The sequence below is a fragment of the Silurus meridionalis genome, chromosome 17 (genome assembly GCF_014805685.1).
Source record: "Silurus meridionalis isolate SWU-2019-XX chromosome 17, ASM1480568v1, whole genome shotgun sequence".
NCBI lineage: Eukaryota > Metazoa > Chordata > Actinopteri > Siluriformes > Siluridae > Silurus > Silurus meridionalis.
In genome coordinates this window covers 20,673,901-20,693,665 of record NC_060900.1, presented here as the reverse complement: position 1 = coordinate 20,693,665, position 19,765 = coordinate 20,673,901, and the positions used below count along the sequence as shown (strand labels likewise).

General features: G+C 37.2%; 1 protein-coding gene across 4 annotated transcripts in view; it reads right to left on the bottom strand.

Annotated features, from left to right (window-relative positions):
- nphp4 (nephronophthisis 4) overlaps nt 1-19,765 on the bottom strand; it is a 203,524-nt gene that overhangs the window by 171,126 nt on the left and 12,633 nt on the right. For all 4 annotated transcript variants that reach the window (XR_006928342.1, XM_046871942.1, XM_046871945.1 and 1 more), the window contains 2 exons: nt 2,961-3,115; nt 2,705-2,769 (listed from right to left, as the gene is read on the bottom strand). Coding sequence is in view for 3 of the 4 variants with exons in the window: in XM_046871942.1 (XP_046727898.1) it covers nt 2,705-2,769; nt 2,961-3,115 (220 nt within the window). In the remaining variant the exon portion in view is untranslated. The remainder of the gene's footprint in view (nt 1-2,704; nt 2,770-2,960; nt 3,116-19,765) is intronic.

Below are 19,765 nucleotides of genomic sequence, written 5' to 3'. Positions count from 1 at the left end.
TGCATGATTTTTTTTATCACAATGCATCATTAAAATCTTTAAAAAACTGTAGTGGAAAATTTTATGCATATTGATGTTAAGGACAGTAAAGTGCTCTGTCCCTGTTAAAACCTTCTGTCATTGTGATTGTCATGCTGTCATGAGCTGCATTTCATAGCTTTTTTTAGAAACTGTAAGCAGTTTGTAAAAACCAAACACTCAACATTATATAAAATTGGTTAGTATGTGATTTGAAATTCAAAGCTGGTCGGTCATAGACATCTCTGTTGTATGGTGAAGTTGGTTCCAGCCACAGTCCAGATGGAATTACATAGAGTTGAATTATGGAATGTTAGCCATGTTGGTTCAGTATCTTTAGTACCTTCCCTCCTTCAAAACAACCCCAAACCATTAAGCTTCCACCTCAAAGTTTGACTGTGGATGAGATGTGGAATAGCTTTCTCTCCTGCACTCCATCTTAAATAAGTTTATATGTTAAAGCAAAAAAAAAAGTCATATCTGGACTTTAATCATTCACTGTCACATTCTTGTGTGTTTTTTTGCATTTGACTCAAAAACCAAAAATACTAGGTGTTTCCAAACTTGTACGAGCAACTTTTAAGATATACACAAGCAAAGCTCTAAAATACTGACGACATGCATGGCAGCCATTTTGCATACATGCATGCACAGTTACAAAAAGAGTACATTTGAGCTCAATGCATTTGGTGCTCTTTCTCAATTCTCATTATTTTGCCATTTACAGTTCCCGAGGTTTAACTTTTATGGAATTTTGTGGTTGCCATACTGAAAAAAATAGCCATGCCCCGTACATGTTTGATAATTTAAGTATGATTGTCTTTTATCAATAAACCTGTGAATTTGTGGCTGCTAAGAAAAGAAACATTACTGACGCTCTGATGGGATTATTTGGTTTGGCCTTTACAGAAAGTTTAATAATCAATACTAAATATCCATGTGATTACTTAATAATAGATAGCAAGCAAAAAACATAAATCATAAAAATGGTAACCTGCAGAACATTATAATGATACGTGTTAAAACCATTAGCACCACCATTATAACCACCATTACTATGTGCCATTCAACTGCCCTGCTTTGTGTCAAAGCTGTTATAGAGAGCCTGTTATAGAGCCTGTTATAGGGGCTGAATCACAAATAACATACAGCTTTTTGAAAACAATTGAGCATGGGCCATTTAACCATTCCGATCTATTCCGATCTGATTCGGCATTTCTTGTCACGTGTACGCACAACAAATCAAACATAATTTAAAAATGGTTTGTGGTTTGCACTATTGGTCCTGATCAAAACAAAAGAAGTCCAAGTCTGATTGATGAATGAATAACTTGACGCTTCCATTAACTGGAGCAGGCATTCGATAACATCAGCATTTTCATGTCGTTTGATCGGATGGTCAGAGCTCGCAAACAGCATCTGTAGCAAACTGCACAAGCTCAAATGTGGATTTTATAGCTGGTATTTATTCCAAAAATCCATTTATTCTCTGTCCATGACAGACAGAGAAGAAGAAATTGATTTTTTTTCCACAGATACACTTACAAGGACTTTTAGAAGATGGACTTTTCAAGAAAAGCTGGATATCATGAGGAAAGGTCAATCAAAAAAAGTTCTCAAGCTTTTTAAAGCTTAAATCGTGCATACTGTTGTGTGTTCTTTCCTGTAGAGCATGTGCAAAAAAAACCCACAATTTGCCTTCATTTAATGTGCAAATTATAAATGTGCAAAACGCATAGAAAACCCTGATGATGTATGCTGGTGGTTCAGCTGTGGCTGCAGTGAAAGGAGATTTGTTGAATTGTGTTAATTGGGCTTCCTTCTTTAGTAATGACATTCATTCATGAGATATCTGTCTAAGATGCAGCACTCTGTGATAATATGTTTCTGTATTATATCGACACCAACGAAGGCATGACCTGCCACTGACTTATTTACTACTACTTTTTTAGTTATTGTTGCCTCCCTGTTATGGGCAGCCAGTCTGGGCTTTCTGCTCCCAACTTCTCATCAACATTCTGTCCATTTAACTGCCACTCACTAGATGTTTTTTTGTTTGCTTGTTTGTTTTTCACAACCTTCTGTGTAAACTCTGGAGACGAGTGTGTGTGAAAACCCCATGAGATCAGCAGTTTCTGAAACAAACTACCCGATCTGGCACCAAACAAGTCACAGAGATGATATTTTGTCCTTGTTCTGAACTTCAGTTCCGCTGAACTATAGCTCTTAAGCTGACAAATAATGGCAGTTTTACCTCAGTTCACTCCTTTTTCATCAAGAAAAATAACCAGTTTGAAAGCCATATCCATTTTTCAACTGTGGACAAGTGGTCTGAGAACCCTGCGATGATAAAACGTCCAGGAAAAAAGTCAACAGGACAGAATTTCGAGTCGACTCGTCGTGAACACAAAAGCACAGGTGACTGTGGAATCAGTATGATTCGTGTGAAAAAGAACTACGGACCAGTGTGAGCACCCACGGTGCCCAGGGCCAGTGTTTTGCTAATAGAATACTCAAGCAGCTATAAAACATGATTTATAATGCATGGGAACTAAAACACTTTTGAAAAATCATTTTATATTGATTAGCAAGCCAGCATGACCTGGAGCACACACCCTGTGTAAATATATAGCACATTTAAAATAATGTACTGCTGAATGGAGTGTGTGCGCATGTGTGTACTCACTTTGCAATGGGTTTCTCAGTGTTGGATGAAGCAACACTCGAGGAGTACCATGAAACAGACTCAACCTGACACAAAAGGGAAACACACCCACACAAACACACAAACTGTAAATGTAAACACTCATATGAAATTACAGGTAACTGCATTCATTTGGCAAATGAAGCCCATTACTGGTGAAACAAAGGTGTGAAGATGTTGCCTTATACACACACACACACATACACACTCTGCTTTGAAAAACAGCAGTGACCTTTACCTGCCCTCTCCCTGTGCTTGTCCAGAGAAGAGCTGCAGGATGCCAAAGCCCTGTCCCACTGCATTCTGGGAAGTGTCTGTCCCAGGAAAGAAGGAAACCAGCTCCACGACAGCCACCACTGAAGCCAAACATAGAGGCGTGTGGAAGTATACAACCTGCAGAACAAGACAGAAAGAGATTCATGTTGGTGCTGTGGTCATTATTTTACTGTTATGTTTAAATGTTGAATTATAACATCATAATTACATTTAGCTATATTTCTTTTCAACCAGAATTAATTTTAATTTAAACTCATAAATAAATTGGATCATTTTTACAATGAAAAGGTGGGATAATGGAATTATTATTAATTACCATCAATTATTATCCTTTGAAAAAAAGATATTTAACTTTTTATAAGTACAAAGACAGGTGTTCTCAAAACTCACTGTTCTCATCCAGCAATTTTTTATAGCGTTTAAAAGCATGCACATCAGGGTAAATATACTGTATATATTTTTTTCATTATTAATAAGTTTACAACTTATTAGAATATTTTTTCCCCTTGTTTTGAACTGCTAGGAGTAAAATTTAAGTTACACTTGAAAATCAAAAAGGTTTGAACTAAATATATAAATATAAAACCTGAAAATGCTAATGCCATGAAAAGATTCTTTCCTAATCATCCTAAATTCTTAGGTAAAACTAGATGCAGAGAACTCAACATTTATTCACCGTCAACTGTGATATGGACAAAAGTTTGTGGACACCTTACCATAAGATTCATATAATATAATCATAATCAATATAGTCATAAGTATGATATGTGCTTTTTGAGCAAACTGATGTAGGGTAAGGAGGCCTGGGGTGCAGTCAACGTTCTAATTCACTCCAAAGGGTTTTAACTGGGTTGATGTCAGATAGTTATCTCGAATATCTCGGACAATTGTGTGCCTCTTTGTGGTAACAGTGTAAGAAAAGAAGGACATATGACTGGAAAAGACAGGAAGTTGCAAAACAATTTGCAAACAAGTCAGATGTCGTTTTCGATGTTAATTGCATACAAAATGCTGACACCTGTATGTTCTCTGAGATCAAGTCAATTAAAAACACGAGAAGAAGAAAAACTTAAAGGAGGTTCAAAACAACAAGTCTTAGAGAGTGACAAAAAAAAAAAAATAGGGATTTATTTAAGGAAGGGGGGGAAAAACCCACTGTGAAATAGCACGTCTATAAAAGTAGATGAAAGTGTGAAAAAAGGGGAGAAGACACCTCTAATTAACAAGCTTATCTAAATCAGCAGCGAGCTCGCTGAGGTAAACAGCATGTCCTCAAAATTCTGCAGCGGTGCAGGGGCGCCACCGAGATGAGAACAGATTCAGAGCTAATTATTTAGACCTGAAGGGAAGAGGTGAAAAGCGTCTCCTTTGCCGTATCTGCAGGGCGGGTGTCTCCTTGGGCATGTCGAAAGAAGCAAAGGCTCCTATCTTCACAATGACTGAACAGAAAGCCAGAATCCTCTACACGGAACAGCGCAGATGTTCAAGCTCCGTGCGAGGCGTAAAATCTTTTTCCCCCTGTAATGAAAGTCGGATTGAATGCTTCCAAACCAAATGAGCGTTGCAAGGGAACAACAATGTTATGCACAGCAAACCTCAGAAAAAAAAATCATTAGATCCAATAAGGAACGTGAAAGGCAAGAAAATAATCAGCATGATGTCACATGATTGTCGCTTGATGAGAAATGAGTGAATCATTACTACTCCTGAGGTATTATCCCTCTTACAAGTCTTTTTTTTTTATTGAATCCAAGTCATGCTGTTAAAATTTAGTTTAGCAGTTACATTACAGCAGCTACAAATATTTATTTTCTGAACTTCTGTCAAGTCATCCATTCTAAACACTCTCCCATATCTGGCAACCTAAAAGAACTCGTTTAAGTCTGACCGGTTCAAAACACTGACATTATCCCATACAACCAACCAACAAACAAACCAACCAACCAACCAAACAAAAAAACAAATAAATAACATCCCCTCACAGATGATGTTTCCACAGCAACGATTATACTTTTTCCTTCATTTTATGTAGAACAACATCAGACAAGTTCATGTCCATAAACTCATTAATATAAACCTGTGATCTGTTTTTCACCAAAGAACTATGGTCAGGTTTGAGAATCAAGAGCACTGTTGTATAATGCTTGTATATGCTTGCCATCCAGTTTGAAAGCCATTTAACCCCAACCAATTATTCCTACACTGGCTACCTGTTAAGTTTTGAATCAACTACAAACTATTGCTTCTTACTTACAAAAAGAGTAAATGATTTGGCTCCCATGTATCTATCCAGTCTTCTAACACGCTACAATTCGTCACGCTCCTTGAGATCTCAAATCTCTGAACTTCTAGTAGTTCCTAGAATAGCAAATTCCACTAAAGGTGATAGAACATTCTCACATTTAGCTCCGAAACTTGGAATAGTCTTCCTGAAAGTGTCCGGGGCTCAGACACACTCTCCCAGTTTAGGTGCAGATTAAAGACGTATCTTTTTAGCAAGTTCTACACATAACACACATCACATATCATAACCTTGTGCTCCAATACATCTGATCACATGCGCATTATCAACTTGTGTTAATTAATATCATGAACAGCAGCTACGCTAATTCCTCTCCACTGCAAGGTCAACTCCAGAGGTTGCGCCAGCTCCAGTTGTGTACCACCTCATGAAGATTAGAAAAGTAGAGTGTAGAGTTTAGACATTGGACCTCTTCATATTTTTAAGGGTCTGGCATGGAGAAGCTGGTGTTGGATCTATGATGAACTAAAATGTTGAGCTATTTTATGAGTTGCTCAGTAGCTCCTGGTTCCACATCATCTGACTGTAGAAGACTGTAGAAAGAACATTACTCATAATCACACACACTCCAGAGTACTCATGTTAGTTCTCACTCTCCAGTGTTCTGTATTGATTAAAGACTACAATCACACTCTCGATATCACCTAAATGAGGATGGGTTTTCCTTTTGAGTCTGGTTCCTCTCAAGGTTTCTTCCTCATTCATCTAACGGAGTTTTTTTCTTGCCACAGTCACCCCAGGCTGCTCATCATGGATAAATACACATACTTCACTTTAATTTTTAAGTTTACATTTTTTTAGAGCATTAAAAGCATTAACTTCTTCCTTAGCCACCTATGACCCTGTCGCTGGTTCACCACTGTTCCTATCTTCGCCACTTTTGATAGATACTGACTAATGACCCCACAAGAGCTGCAGTTTTGAAGATGCTCTAACCCAATCGTCTAGACATTACAATTTGGCCCTTGTTAAACTTCTACCACATCAACATTTACTTGCAGCCTAATATATCCCACTCACTAACAGGTGCCATGACAAAGAGATAATCAGCGTAAATCACTTCACCGCTCATAATGTTATAATGTTATGCCTGATTGGTGTATGTAGTGTATACTTCAGTACACAAAATCCCAAGATAATAGTACAAATGGTCTCCCCAGTGCCACTCTAAAGTTTGAAGTTAGTTACAGTCTTTTTTCTTAGCGACTAAAATTCAGCAAGGATACAAACTGATCGATCGAAAGTAATCACAAACTAATCAATAAAATGTAAACTGCTCAAAATCATGTGCATCTGTCAATCAATGGTTTAACTCCATGTTTAAAACAAAAGTGCACAACATATGCACTTTTTTTTTTTTAAAGAATCCACCCACATGCACTCTGAAGTAACTCCTGACACCTAGAAAACATTTTACACTGCGTGGTTGATATATCGAAGCTACCGACCCTGTCTTTCTCTCTGTGCGCCTCCGTGTTCCTTTCTCACCAAGTCTCTGCCTCGAGGTCAATCGTCTACGAACACATTTCCTATTCACATGCAGCCTCTTCTCTCCTCCGTTCTGACACTTTCCATTTCGGCGGGGCGGACCCAGATAAAAAAGCAACGCTCTCAGATTGACTATCTTTTCCATCTGACTCTCGTTTCACACTCGTCACTTCGGTAAAGGCCTTGTCGAGAGACCTCGAAATATTCTACAGAGGATACGTGTACAGTCTCAGCTGCAGACTCGGGCAATCAGGAAATGTGTGTGGATTTTGCACATGAACCTCTGAATCACAAAAAAAAAAAAGAAAAAAAAACTCATAGGAAAAAAAAATCTCCCCTTTATCATGCGCTCAGGGTCATTTAATTCTCTAGTGTTTGATTACCCCATCTTATATTCTTGCTTTTTTCCTTCTCTATTTTCCACTCTCTTTCATTTTACCAGTCGAAATAGAAAAAGGGTTATTTTTGAACTAGGAGCTCTAAACAAAAATTTTTGAGGACATCTATTTTTAGTCCTCGATCTCTGAATATCGTCTCTACACACGACTGTTGATCTGAATGCTATAGAGAGTAAGTGTGTTCTAAAATTAGCTCTGAGGACTTTGTTACAGTCTTTTTTTCTTTGGCTTTTCCCACCACATACAAATGCACAAGACGTATCAATCAAACCTAGACCCAAGCTGAGCCCGTTGCATTTCAGCAGCCACTAACTCTCTTACCAATTTCATACAATTTGAGTTGGAAAATCTTTAGACTGGCCTGGACTCTGGCCTTCCAGGATTAAAAGTCAGACACCTTTACCCAGTGTTGAAAAACTACATCATTATAGTAGTGCAAATATCATATTATGGTGGATTTTCCTTAACCGAATAAAACATACCTCATTACATTTCCACTACATTTAGTAATGCTACATGATGCTAAATTGAACAAGCTAGGTAGCTGTAATAGGTTAGTTTAAAGAATAACAGATCACCCACTACACCATTTCCAGGACGTTTCCTTTGGAAGTCATTTGCTCATGCGTGTTTAGCTAGTTATCAAAAATCCAACTAGCCCCTTTCACTACTAACTACAATAGATGACCAACAACACTATTATTGGAGTTCTTTACTTCCTTATTTGCTAGCATTCGCTAGACTTTGTATTCTCTTCAAGTTTTCTTCAAAAGATGCAGCCAAATGCTACACAGAATAGTAGCTTCTGATCGAAAGGTCACAAGTTCAAAACCCATCATTACCAAGCTCCCACTTGAGCAAGGCCCATAACCCACCCTGGCTCAGTTGTATACATAAGATAATTGGAAGTCACTGAAGTGGGTGTCAGCCAAGTGCTATAAATGTAAATGCAACGTCTGCTATGACTTTTCGGTAGCCTACTAGAGGAAGTGAAGCTCAGTGGTTAAGATGCTGAACTTGAATAAACAGGCTTATTTTACTGTATATCCACTAGGAACCTAATCAGAACTCATACAGATTTGGGAAGCACATTAAATAATTGGATGGAGATTAGCATGGCTAAAAAAATCTGGCTAAACCTCTGTGAAACAGATCACTAAACAAAAATTTGAGATCCAAAACAAAAAAGGTTTTCTACAGTATGGATATGTGTGAACTGATGTCCTGTTTAAAAAATAAGGTTAATATGTTAGAAGATATTTTATGTTGCAAATAAATAATTAATAATCAGCTATTTTGTCATTAGAAAGGCATATGACAAACTAGGAAAAACAAAGCAATCACTTGTTCAACTAAAAATTCCTACTTTTAAACATGGTCTCTTTCAAACCTTATCTACTTGTTAAATCTATAATACCTGACTATGTTTTGAGAAGAAAAAATGTACAGCATTCATTACAGAAAGCTGGCTAACTTGATAACAAAAGATCCATCAATTTATTTCCTCTGTTTTCCAATGTTTTGTCAGAAATTACATAATTCAGATTTCTGAGGTCAAATGCAGCAATTGGAATGGAGTTTATTTCTCAATTTGCCTCTAGTAAAACAACTTTAAAATCAATGCAAATAAAGTCCACACGACTATTTAGAAAAACATATGATTGAAGGTCAGGTGGTTGGTTTTGTACAATTTCTTATAAAAATGATATGATACATAAGATATGAACAAAAGACTCTATCTCTTAACTAAACCACAGTCAATGTAAAGGTACATAAAGACGACAAATTGCAAATCGTTCTCGTTGCGAATCGAGAAGGAAAATAAATATTCACTTAAACCATTTAAACAAAATGACCCAGTTGTTCTAAAGTGAACCAATGGCTTGAGCCAGGTTTTGCATACCTTCGTAAAAATATGGTAAGCCCCTTGTATTCACTTTATTTTCTATTTAGCATAAATGTGCTATTGTGGACCCCCAGATGTCCACCACAGGTTAATGCTCGAGATTTTCTCTTTTCAAAACCTTATTTCAAAAACGACTCTCCTTGCATTTGCATCATGAATTTTTATAGTCTGTAATAAGCCTCTGAGTGGCCTCTGTATACGCATAAAGAACATCTTTGCCGCTAACAAATGTTAATATCAAGGAGTTGCACTGTTTTATCCTCGAAGCAACGTCTCACCTCGCAGGCTCCTTCATGTTGATTTAGTTTGAGGTGAAAATGTGAATCAATACACTTGTCTCCTGGGGATAACAAACACACCAACTACAGCTTCAAACTTCAGCCCAAGCTTCTGTGACACCTATAGGGAAATGGCTTCAAATGAAACACAGCCCATAGCCACAGACCACAAGTGGACCAGCTGCGGTTATATTGACCTGACTTGTACATGAAATATGCTTGGACATTGCTGATGTTTTTTACTTATCAAGAATTGATTAATACGTATATGCAATTACATGCAACAACCAGCGCTGAGAAATTTTATCCTTCAAAAGAAATCAAGCGTCGTTAGGCTTGATATAAGGATTATTGGGCTGCAGGGTTCATTGGGGAGGTTTATAACCAAAATTAGGTCTGTCAGGAAAAAAAGCTAAAATGGTTTTGCAGTGTAAAAGCTCAGAGAGCAGTAGTCTCTTGTGCGTTCTCATCCATCATCTATTAATATTCCTCATCGCTGAAACGTATCGAACGTTTCCCGGTGATGCAGAACGAGTTTATTGTACGAGTAATGTGTGAAACCTTATATGTCGTATCGCTGGCGCTGTGTTATTCATCTTAAAGTGACTGGATAATGCTGATGAAAGTAATGAAACTTTTTCTGCTGATGGATTCGCTTCCCAGATGCGTGATCCTTGATGCCGATAATAAACTAATGCTAATCATCCGGAAGATGTTTTCTCGCCTGAACAGTCAGAAATCAATACACAAATCCCGGTTTGAAGGCCAAACTAGGGCTGGTAACACTTCAAATAAGTCAAACAATAAAAGTTTGGCTTGTAGATGAACTGTGCTTTTTCCACACTTGGTCTGTTTTTTAATAGTTCACCTTGTAGTTTTTGCTTCAGTAGCTCTTATACCTATATGATTTAATGCATTATTCCAAAACACCACATGCAGTGTTTGACTCAACTTTATTACAAGTATTATAATATGTACATACATAATGGGACTACATGCTGTTTTTGAAAGTGTTTTCCATGGTGCACACGAGTTATCCCACCGTGAAACACTTAATGCACATCTCTGATTACAGCCTTCACCCTATAATGTTTTAAATGGTCAGGGTTTATTGGAAACACTCATTTGTACTATTTATACACTTACAACCACCAAGAGGCAAAGACACAGAATAACTTTTAATAAATAAATAAATACTTTATGTATTAAACACTTTTCAGCCTTTACCTACAGTTGCTATAAGGAAGTCTACACACCCTTATGAAATTGCAGGTTATTTAAATATAAAGACAGAAACAACAACATAAATGTCAGACTTTTTTTTCATCTTTAATGCAATATTCCAAAAATAAAAATGTTTTGCACAAAAGTCTGCACAAACCTCGAAACTAATACTTTGTGGGAGCACCTTTTAACTTTATTACTGCATCAAGTCTTTGTAAATAAGTCTGTATTAACTTCACACATGAAAACTTTGGAATATTATCCTACTCTACTTTTCAAATAAGTTTAAGTTCCTGCCAATTTTGAGGGGAAAATCCTGTGTAGGTCATTCAATTGGTTTTTAATGGAATTGTCATTTGGGCTCTGACTGAACCATTACAGAACATTAATTATATTTGTGTGCTTTGGGTCACTTTCATGTACAAATGTAAAATGCCTCCTCATTTTCACTTTTTTAACAGAGAAGGTTTTGTGCCATATCTTTTTATTTGTAGCTATTCATTTTTCCATGAAATGAATAGAAGCAGCCCCAAAGCATAATGCTACCCCCACCATGCTTTACTGTCGGTATGGTGTTCCTTGGATGGTGCTCTTTACAGGCTTTGCGCCGAGCATACTCTTTAGAATTACAGCCAAAAAGTTGTCTCATCAAACCATTTTCCAAAAATGGTTTGGGAGATGATTTAGACAGGCTTGCAAATTCTTCTTCATAATAAACAGCTTCCATCTTGCCACCCTACCCCACAGCCCAGACTTGTGAAGAATACAGGAGATGGTAGTCGCATGCAAGTAGTGACCAGTGCCTGCCAGAAATTCCTGTAGCTCCTTCAGTGTTTATGTCGGCTTCTGGGTAGCATCCCTGATAATTTTTCTCCTCTTTCTCTCATCAGCTTTAAAGGGATGTCCTGATCTTTACATTGTCTCTGTGGTTCCACATTTCCTCCACTTATTGATGTTTTTTTGGTACATTCAGTGCCTTCGCTAATCTTTCATATTAGTACTTTTTAACAATTAAGTTGTACAGTCTCTGGTACACTTTATCTGGTTTGGATCAGAATCACTGTAATTGATGGCAAGTTTATGACATTTACCTACAGGCCTTATTTTGAATGTGAGTGCTTAACTTTAAGGACAGTTAGAGCCCCTATTTTGATAGAGCATGCAGACTTATGCAATCAGGTTGTTGCAGGTTTTTATTTACATACACATATACATACATATATATATATATATATATATATATATATATATATATATATATATATATATATGAAATATTACATTTTGTCTATGTATTTATGTTTGTTAGAAGATTACATTTAAGATGTAACAAGTCTGACATTATGTTGTTTGTCTTTATAAAAAAAAAAAAAAAACTGCAATTTCGTAAGGGTGTGTAGTCTTAATTTCCACTGTATATAATTTCACTGTAAAGTCACACACCTCTGCATCTGTAGTGAAGGAAATCTCAAATGAAGCTACATACTGTAATGTTGCATTTGTCAAAAGCTATTCTACTTTTAAATAAATAAATAAATAAATAAATAAATAAATTGTAATAACCATAATCACAATATGCTAGTTTCATTGTCTCTCTAGACTTTCAGTCAATGTGCTCTAATGTGTCCAAAATGTCCATATACTCTTAAATGATAAAGTGCCAAAGGTATAATATAGGGAGATTTTTGTTTGCTTTTTTTTGTTTGTTTTGTTTATTTCTGTTTTTCTTTTATTAATTATATATTTATATGTAATTGGTGTTTATTTACATAATTGAATTTATATAATTCATACATATTTGCATATGTAATATTTTTGTTCATATAACAGTTGCTCAAAAGCAACAAAAGTGTGATAAAACTTTCAGGCTTCTGCTCTCCTTCAAGACTCCAATTTAAGCTCGAAATACTTAACCCTGCCACGTTCCTCTCAAAACATCAGTGCTTTGCTCAGCACTTTCTAATCCTCTGTGTGTGTGTGTGTGTGTGTGTGTGTGTTTAAGCTCCTTTGAACATTTTGCTGGACAGCACACGCAAGCAAAGCAGCCAAAAAAGTTCTCTCATAAAACTAAAACTAGGGTGGATTGGGGAGGAGAAAGTGCAAGTGCAAACTATCTAACTAACTAACACTAATACAGATATGTGTAATGAATAATACACAACAGGTCAGGATGTTAACGTAACAGGCATGCCACAAAGCCAAAGTGATCCTAAACACCTTCCCATAACCCCTATCCTATAGCAGACTTTTTATTTCTACATTACCTCTATTTCCTCTGCATTATGCAATATCATACCCCATGTGCAATAGATTCCCTTAACTAGCAGGACATTTTCTGCACTAATGACTTTATGTCACAGGATGATGTGTAGTGTTTTCAATGCTTGGTCATCTAGTAAGTGTTTGCATGAGTCTGTGACACGTTCAGTCCAGTACTGCTGTCCAGCACATGTATAGTAAATGTGCACTGTTGGTTTGAAAATCTTTTTTCATGTGTATAAACTAGTGAAAACTATGACACATGCTAAGATACACTATATAGACAACACTTTGTGCATTTACATTTATGCCATTTATCAGACACTTTCATCCACTTATATTTAGTTTATTCATGCAACTGAGCAACTATGGGGTTAAGGACCTTGCCCAGGGGTGGATCCAAAGTCCAATGCCGTAACCACTAAGGGAGAGTACCACATCCCCCACCTGTGGACACCTGACCATAGGATTCATATGTGCTTTCTGAACATTCTGTTTCACATCTAGTCTCCATTTGCTGTTATTTTATCCTCCATTCTTCTGGAAAGAAATCAGATTGTGGAGTGTGGTTCTGGAGATTAGTGCTTATTCAGCCACAAGAGTGTTAATAAAGTCAGGTACTGATCTAAGATGAGGAGGCCTGGGGTGCTGTCAGAGTTCCAAAACATCCCGAAAGTGCTCAATAGGGTGGAGGTCTGTTCTATAGCAGGCTGCTCAAAATCTTCCACTCCAATCCATGGAAAACAATTCTTCATAAAGTGAAGTGCAGGGAAATTGTCATGCTGAAACAGGTTTGGGTTTAATAGTCTAAATGTAGGGAAATGTAATGATACATATGGCTGGAAAGGTCAGGTGTCCCAATACTTATTTATTAAACACTTTTAAATGTTTAGCTGCTTGTTAGTCTGTTCATGCAAAAAACATACATATTTAAACATACAAATGTTAAGTTATAAATATATATATATATTTTTATTATTCTAAGAATTTCAAGCAGACGTGCTTTGTTCTGCTTTATTTTATTCACCTTTCTCTTAAAGCTGAACGTCCTTCTTATCCATCGCTCTTATTTATAGAGATAAGAAATAAGGTGGTGTGTGTGTGTGTGTGTGTGTGTGTGTGTGTGTGTGTGTGTGTTTGTGTCACTGCCAAATGTTGAATTAGGTGATTGGACCTGTCAAATGTAACCATTCAGAATGAATGAACAAATGAATGAATGAATAAATTAATGAATGTCTAACAGGCTTAAGAAGAACAGCATTACCGGGAGCATGTCAGGGTTTTTTTTTTTTAATCCAACTAAATTGAATAGTCTTTTAAACAAAATCAAAACCGATTTTAACTTAACATGACAAAGAATTACACTTTACAAACTAATGCAACAACGAAAGAAAATATGCCCAGCTCCTCGTATTCACTTCATTTCCTATTTGGCATAATGCTGCGTTCCGAAAACGTTGTGGAACCCAAAATGTCCGGATTGCTAATTAAAAAAAAAACACGAGGAAAATAAAAAAACGTTCCCAGTATTTGCATCATATTTCGTTATATGCTGTAATAAGCCTGTAAGTAGCTCCTGTGTGTCTGCTTGCAAAGAAAAAACTAAATGTTAATACCAACAAGCTGCTTTGTTTTATCCCCAAAGCAGACTTACCTGAATAAGCACCTTCAATTCAATCTAACTTCAGGCACATCTATAAAGCTTTAAACTTCAGTCTCAGAATCTGTGCCACCTATGGCTTTAAATAAATCTGGCCGTTGCATACAGATGTATTGGCACAGGTGCACGGCTGGAACAGCTGCTCTGCTACTACTCTGCGTCGAATAATCAGGTGTGCTCTCAATCTGCTTACAGGTTACACTGGCTGCAAACATTTTCATCCATCTTAATTGGGGAAATTGGACAAAATGCGACACAACCATCATTTGGATGCAGGTCGCATGCAGGTTACGAGTGTCTACCAGGCAGTAATAAGCAGCTCCCGAGAACAATCGGTGCATAATCATGACATATACGGGTTAAACGAATTATTTCCATCTTGGCAAAAATGCATTCCAAGTGTGATTAGACAAGAAAAAAGAGATTGGGAGTGCAGTAAAAACACTTTGACCTGCATGAAAATATGGAGCACTTTATATCCAGAACATAAAATGCATATGATAGCGATTGCAGTGACTGGATTTACACTCGTCTCTGTTAATGTCAAGAATAGAGGTGAAAGTTGTTGTTCAGGAATAAGTTCACAAGAAAAAGTATTTGCACCCCTAATCCCCCACCCACCACCTCTCAATGTTTTTACGGCTAACACTAAAACGTACCGGTCAATTCTGTATCAGCCTCCAAGCACTGATTTGGAATTACATTTTGGTTCCAATCTATCTATGTGATTGCTTGAGGAGATTTGTGTTCATTCAGCCACAAAGATGTTACTTAAGTCAGATACTGATGTAGGGTGAGGAGGCCTGAGGTGCAGTCAGCGCTCAAGTTTATTCCGAAGGTATTCAACAGGGTTGAGATCAGATCTTTATAGTAATCCACTTAAGATCTTCCACTCCAAGTCATGTAAAGCATATCTTCATGAAGCAGGCTTTGTGGACTGGGCCATTGCCATGCTGGAACAAGTTTGGGTCTCCTAGATCAAGTGAAGGGAAAATTTCATACTACTGCATCCAAAAAGATACTGTACAATTGTGCGCCTCCAACTTTGTGGTAACAGTTTTGGGAAGAACCAAAATTTCTGGAAAAAAGTTCCAATACTTATGGTTATACACTTTATACCAAAATATTTGAAATACATAAAAAAGATTAGCTGCTAGATAGTTTGAGTAGCAGAAGTCATCTTTAAACATGCAAATATTCAGTTATAAATAAGATCAATGAACATACTCTCATAGAAAAGAATTTTTGGTTTAATATGTAAGGGTTTGTAGCAAATCATGCTTTGTACCGCAGTAATATTTTACGAGTATCCGCCATACCATAATAAGCAGCACGTGAGACCAATTAGTGCATAATCATGACCTATACGGGTTAAACTACTGATTTACATCTTGGCAGAATTTCTTCCAAATGTGATGAGACACGAAAAAGAGGTTGGGTGTGCAGTAAAAACACACTTTGACCTGCCTGACAATATGGAGCACTTTATATCCAGAACATATAATACATAAGATAGTGATTACAATGATTGTACATATACTCATTTCCCTCGTCAAGAATTAAGGTGAAGGTTGATTAGAATAAGTGCAGAAGAAAAAGTATTTATATCCTCTCCACCTTTCATTTATTTATTATTATTATTCAACCTATATATATCCACCTCCAAACCCAGATATCTCTCCCATCGTAGCTCCAACCTCACACTTCTGTACATTAAAATAAATCTCTAGCATGTTTTCTTACAGCTGCTATCACTATTATTAATAACATTAATTCATTATTAACTAGATTATTAGTCCACATGGAAACAGTCAGTAATCAAGTCCGCATCCACACTCTTGCTTTTGTCCCTCAGTGTAATAAAGTGTTCCTCCAACAGGCAATCCATAACAGTCTTTTATTCCAAGGCGAAGCCCATGCTTGTATTATCATTATATGTCTCAGGGTGACTTGTCAATGCCACTAACAGGTCTATCGAAGGTAAATAAACAGCTTGGAAACCCTACTGCCAGTGACAGCATATGCTTAGTTTTAAAATAAAAAGACTTTTCATAACAATACAATGCCATCAACAAATCATTCAGTGGGAGAAAGCATTAAAAAAAAGGCTGCGGCACGGCATGCTAATAGGGACACATTAAAATGTCATCTAGTGCAGCTGAAGCAGTTTTGCTATTATGGAGAGAGAGAGAGAGAGAGAGAGAGAGAGAGAGAGAGAGAGAGAGATTATTGGAAAGCTGTACTTTTTGTGACAGGGTAATTAAAGAAGGGCATGTTGGACTACACTGTGTCTGTGCTGCAGTAAAAACAGTGCACGTTGGGTAAAGGAAAAGAAGACGACACTACCTGCCAATACATGTGTGTTTTGATGATGATAATGATGATGATGGTGGTGCTGTTTAACAATGATCTCATTCGGTTTTTACCCGAGGTGAAATCTGGTGACTGTGACGAACAGAGCGTACGGTTACATCGTTTTTGTTGTCAGCAAACCATTCAGCAAGCCATGAACCCTTTGGATGGGGGCTGGGTCATCTTGGAAGAGGCCATGCCCATCGCGATCAAAATGATTCATGTTCGGATAAAGGTGCTCAGTTAGAAGGACTCCGTACTGATGTGCAGTCACTCTTAACCTTTACAGGACGAGTGAACCCAAACCATGTCTGGAAAATGGCTCCCATAACAAGCATTCAGATCTGTACTGCACTCATGATTATGAATATAAAGGATGTCTCCCTGGTGATGGCAGAATCCTATTTATTTATTTATTTATTATTTTGCACTGCAAACCTTACTAAAATATCACTCTTCACATAATAGTTGATGGTCTGGTCTTGCTAACTATAGACCCAAGATCCTACAAAGGTAAAAGGAACTTTATATTTGTCACATGAACAATAAAGCACAGTGAAATTCTTTTTGTTCTGCATATCCCAGCCATGTTAGGAAGCTCAGGTCAGAGCGATACAGCGCCCCTGGAGCACAAAAGGTTAAGGGCCATGGTCAAGGGCCCATAAGTGGCAGCTTGGCGATCCTGAGGCTTGAACTCTAAATGCATGTTAGCACTTTAATTTGTGTAAATAGTGCTTTACGGTATGGAGTCCACAAGGTGTCGGGAACATTCTAAAATTAAAGTTTGCTGCAGTTTTGTCAAATCCACATGCATGATGCATGAAATCTTTCATAGTGGTCCCAAACTCCCCTGGGCCACACAGAAAGAATACATAACTTACATTATTTCTGTTTTATTCATTATCTGATTCCGAATGATGTTTTATTTTGGATATTTACCGGATTCTCTTTGCCACATCTGTCTATGACTCACTCTTGATGCATGTCAAGATGTCTCAGTCACATGTCTTACCTCCATCCACTACCTTCTTAAAGGGGCTGCTCCGGCTGCTAACACATAATACATTACCGCTAAATTGAAACCCCTAAGCTAGCAAAATTAACAAAAAACAACACAGTGGGTTCACGTTTATTAAATTGTCCCGGTGCGCAAAAAAGGTTGGGGACCGCTGATCTACTGGATTCAGATCTGATGACTAAGGGAGGCTATTGTTTCTACACTGAGCTCATTTGCATTCTTTCTTTCATTCCTTCTTTATTCTTTCTTGCTTTCTAATGGACTTTTAATGATTACTATTGGCCTATTGAAAGCCACAAAAAATTTAAACAGCACCTTAAATAAAAAATACTCTTCAAATCTAGTTGGCAAAGTATGTAGCCCAAAACACTTGTAATCATTGTTGGGTAAAATATAACACGGCTTTTCTGTTGTCATTTAGAGAATTGTTTTTTCTGTTTTTTTTTCATTGAATAGTTCATCTTTACTTTTGCTACTATATTACTAGTTTTCCTAAAGTTCAATATCAGCAGCTCAAGAGTCAGTCGTTTTTCTTTACAAGACACTCTGCTATCTCTTCCTTATTAAAAAAACAACATTTGTATCGGTTCGTCCCGCTTTTTTTCCATATTTACAAGTGGCTGTTCAACATGATTCAGCTTTTTGCCTCATTCATGGTCATAAACTTTGGACGGACTCTCAAATTCGATTGGCTAGAAATTGATCTGACGGTACTGTTGGAACCCAGACCACACGTTTATATCAAAGTGCTGGTTCTAATGCATAATCATATGTATAGGAGCACCTAATTTACAAGGGGACAGCAGATGTCTCACACAATCAACGACTGAGGATTAATGGATTGAAGAAAAGCCTATTTGACATTTATAAGAGGTTTTCCACCATAAGAAAGTCTTTGGGACAGAGGGTTTTCCTGCTAAACAAAGAATGAACTATAAATGGATATAAATTTCCTACTTGACCAATGTATAATAATAAATGTTATATGTAAATAATTTTGGTGTTATTATTGATGTTATTTTTTGATTCATGAATTTAGTGCTAATTTACGCTCTAGAAAGTAACCAGGAACCATGTTGCAATAGTTAATATAAAACTAAACCTAAATAAATATAACATTATCAAACAGAGATGCTCACGGTAAACTGCATAACATTCACATTCTGAATAAACAGTGTGTGTGTGTGTGTGTGTGTGTGTGTGTGTGTGTGTGTGTGTGTGTGTGTGTGTGTGTGTGCAGCATGGCTCTGATTGCTTTGTGAGGAGCTCTATTGACTACTGCAGACTCGTATTTACTTTGTCTTTGGATTTTCTGTTTGCATGCCCGAGGCCTTGAAAGCCTAGACCTTGGTTTTGTTTATTTTAGCAGGAATTGAAGAGGTTTGTGCTTCATGGTGTTCAAATAAAAAACATGGCCTTGTCCTGTATACCAGACAACAGCATGCACTCTTCAGGTCATCTCAAGTCGGCCTTCAGGTGGGTATTATAAAAAAAGCCTTACGACATACCACCACATCATCTCTATCTAGAAATCAGCAGGGCTTAGGTTTTAAAAAACAAACACCTTTTGCGATTAAGAAAGGCTCATGAAAAATATTCTCACGCAGTAAACTCACAGCCAATCTGGATAATAAACAGCATCCCCTTCCTGACCTTCTCATGAACCAGTGGAGCTCCTTCAGTAGAATATTTCACTCTGTAGAAAGGGAGGTGGTTTATGCTAACAGCGATCACACTGCACAGCAGATTATCACTGTGTTGGGACATTACTCTGAGCCAGTTTTAGGATTAGCTCATTGAGCCATATCTGCACTTGAGTACCTGAACTACCACCATTCACTATCCGTATCCATATACACTGCCAATTTATTGTTACCACAAA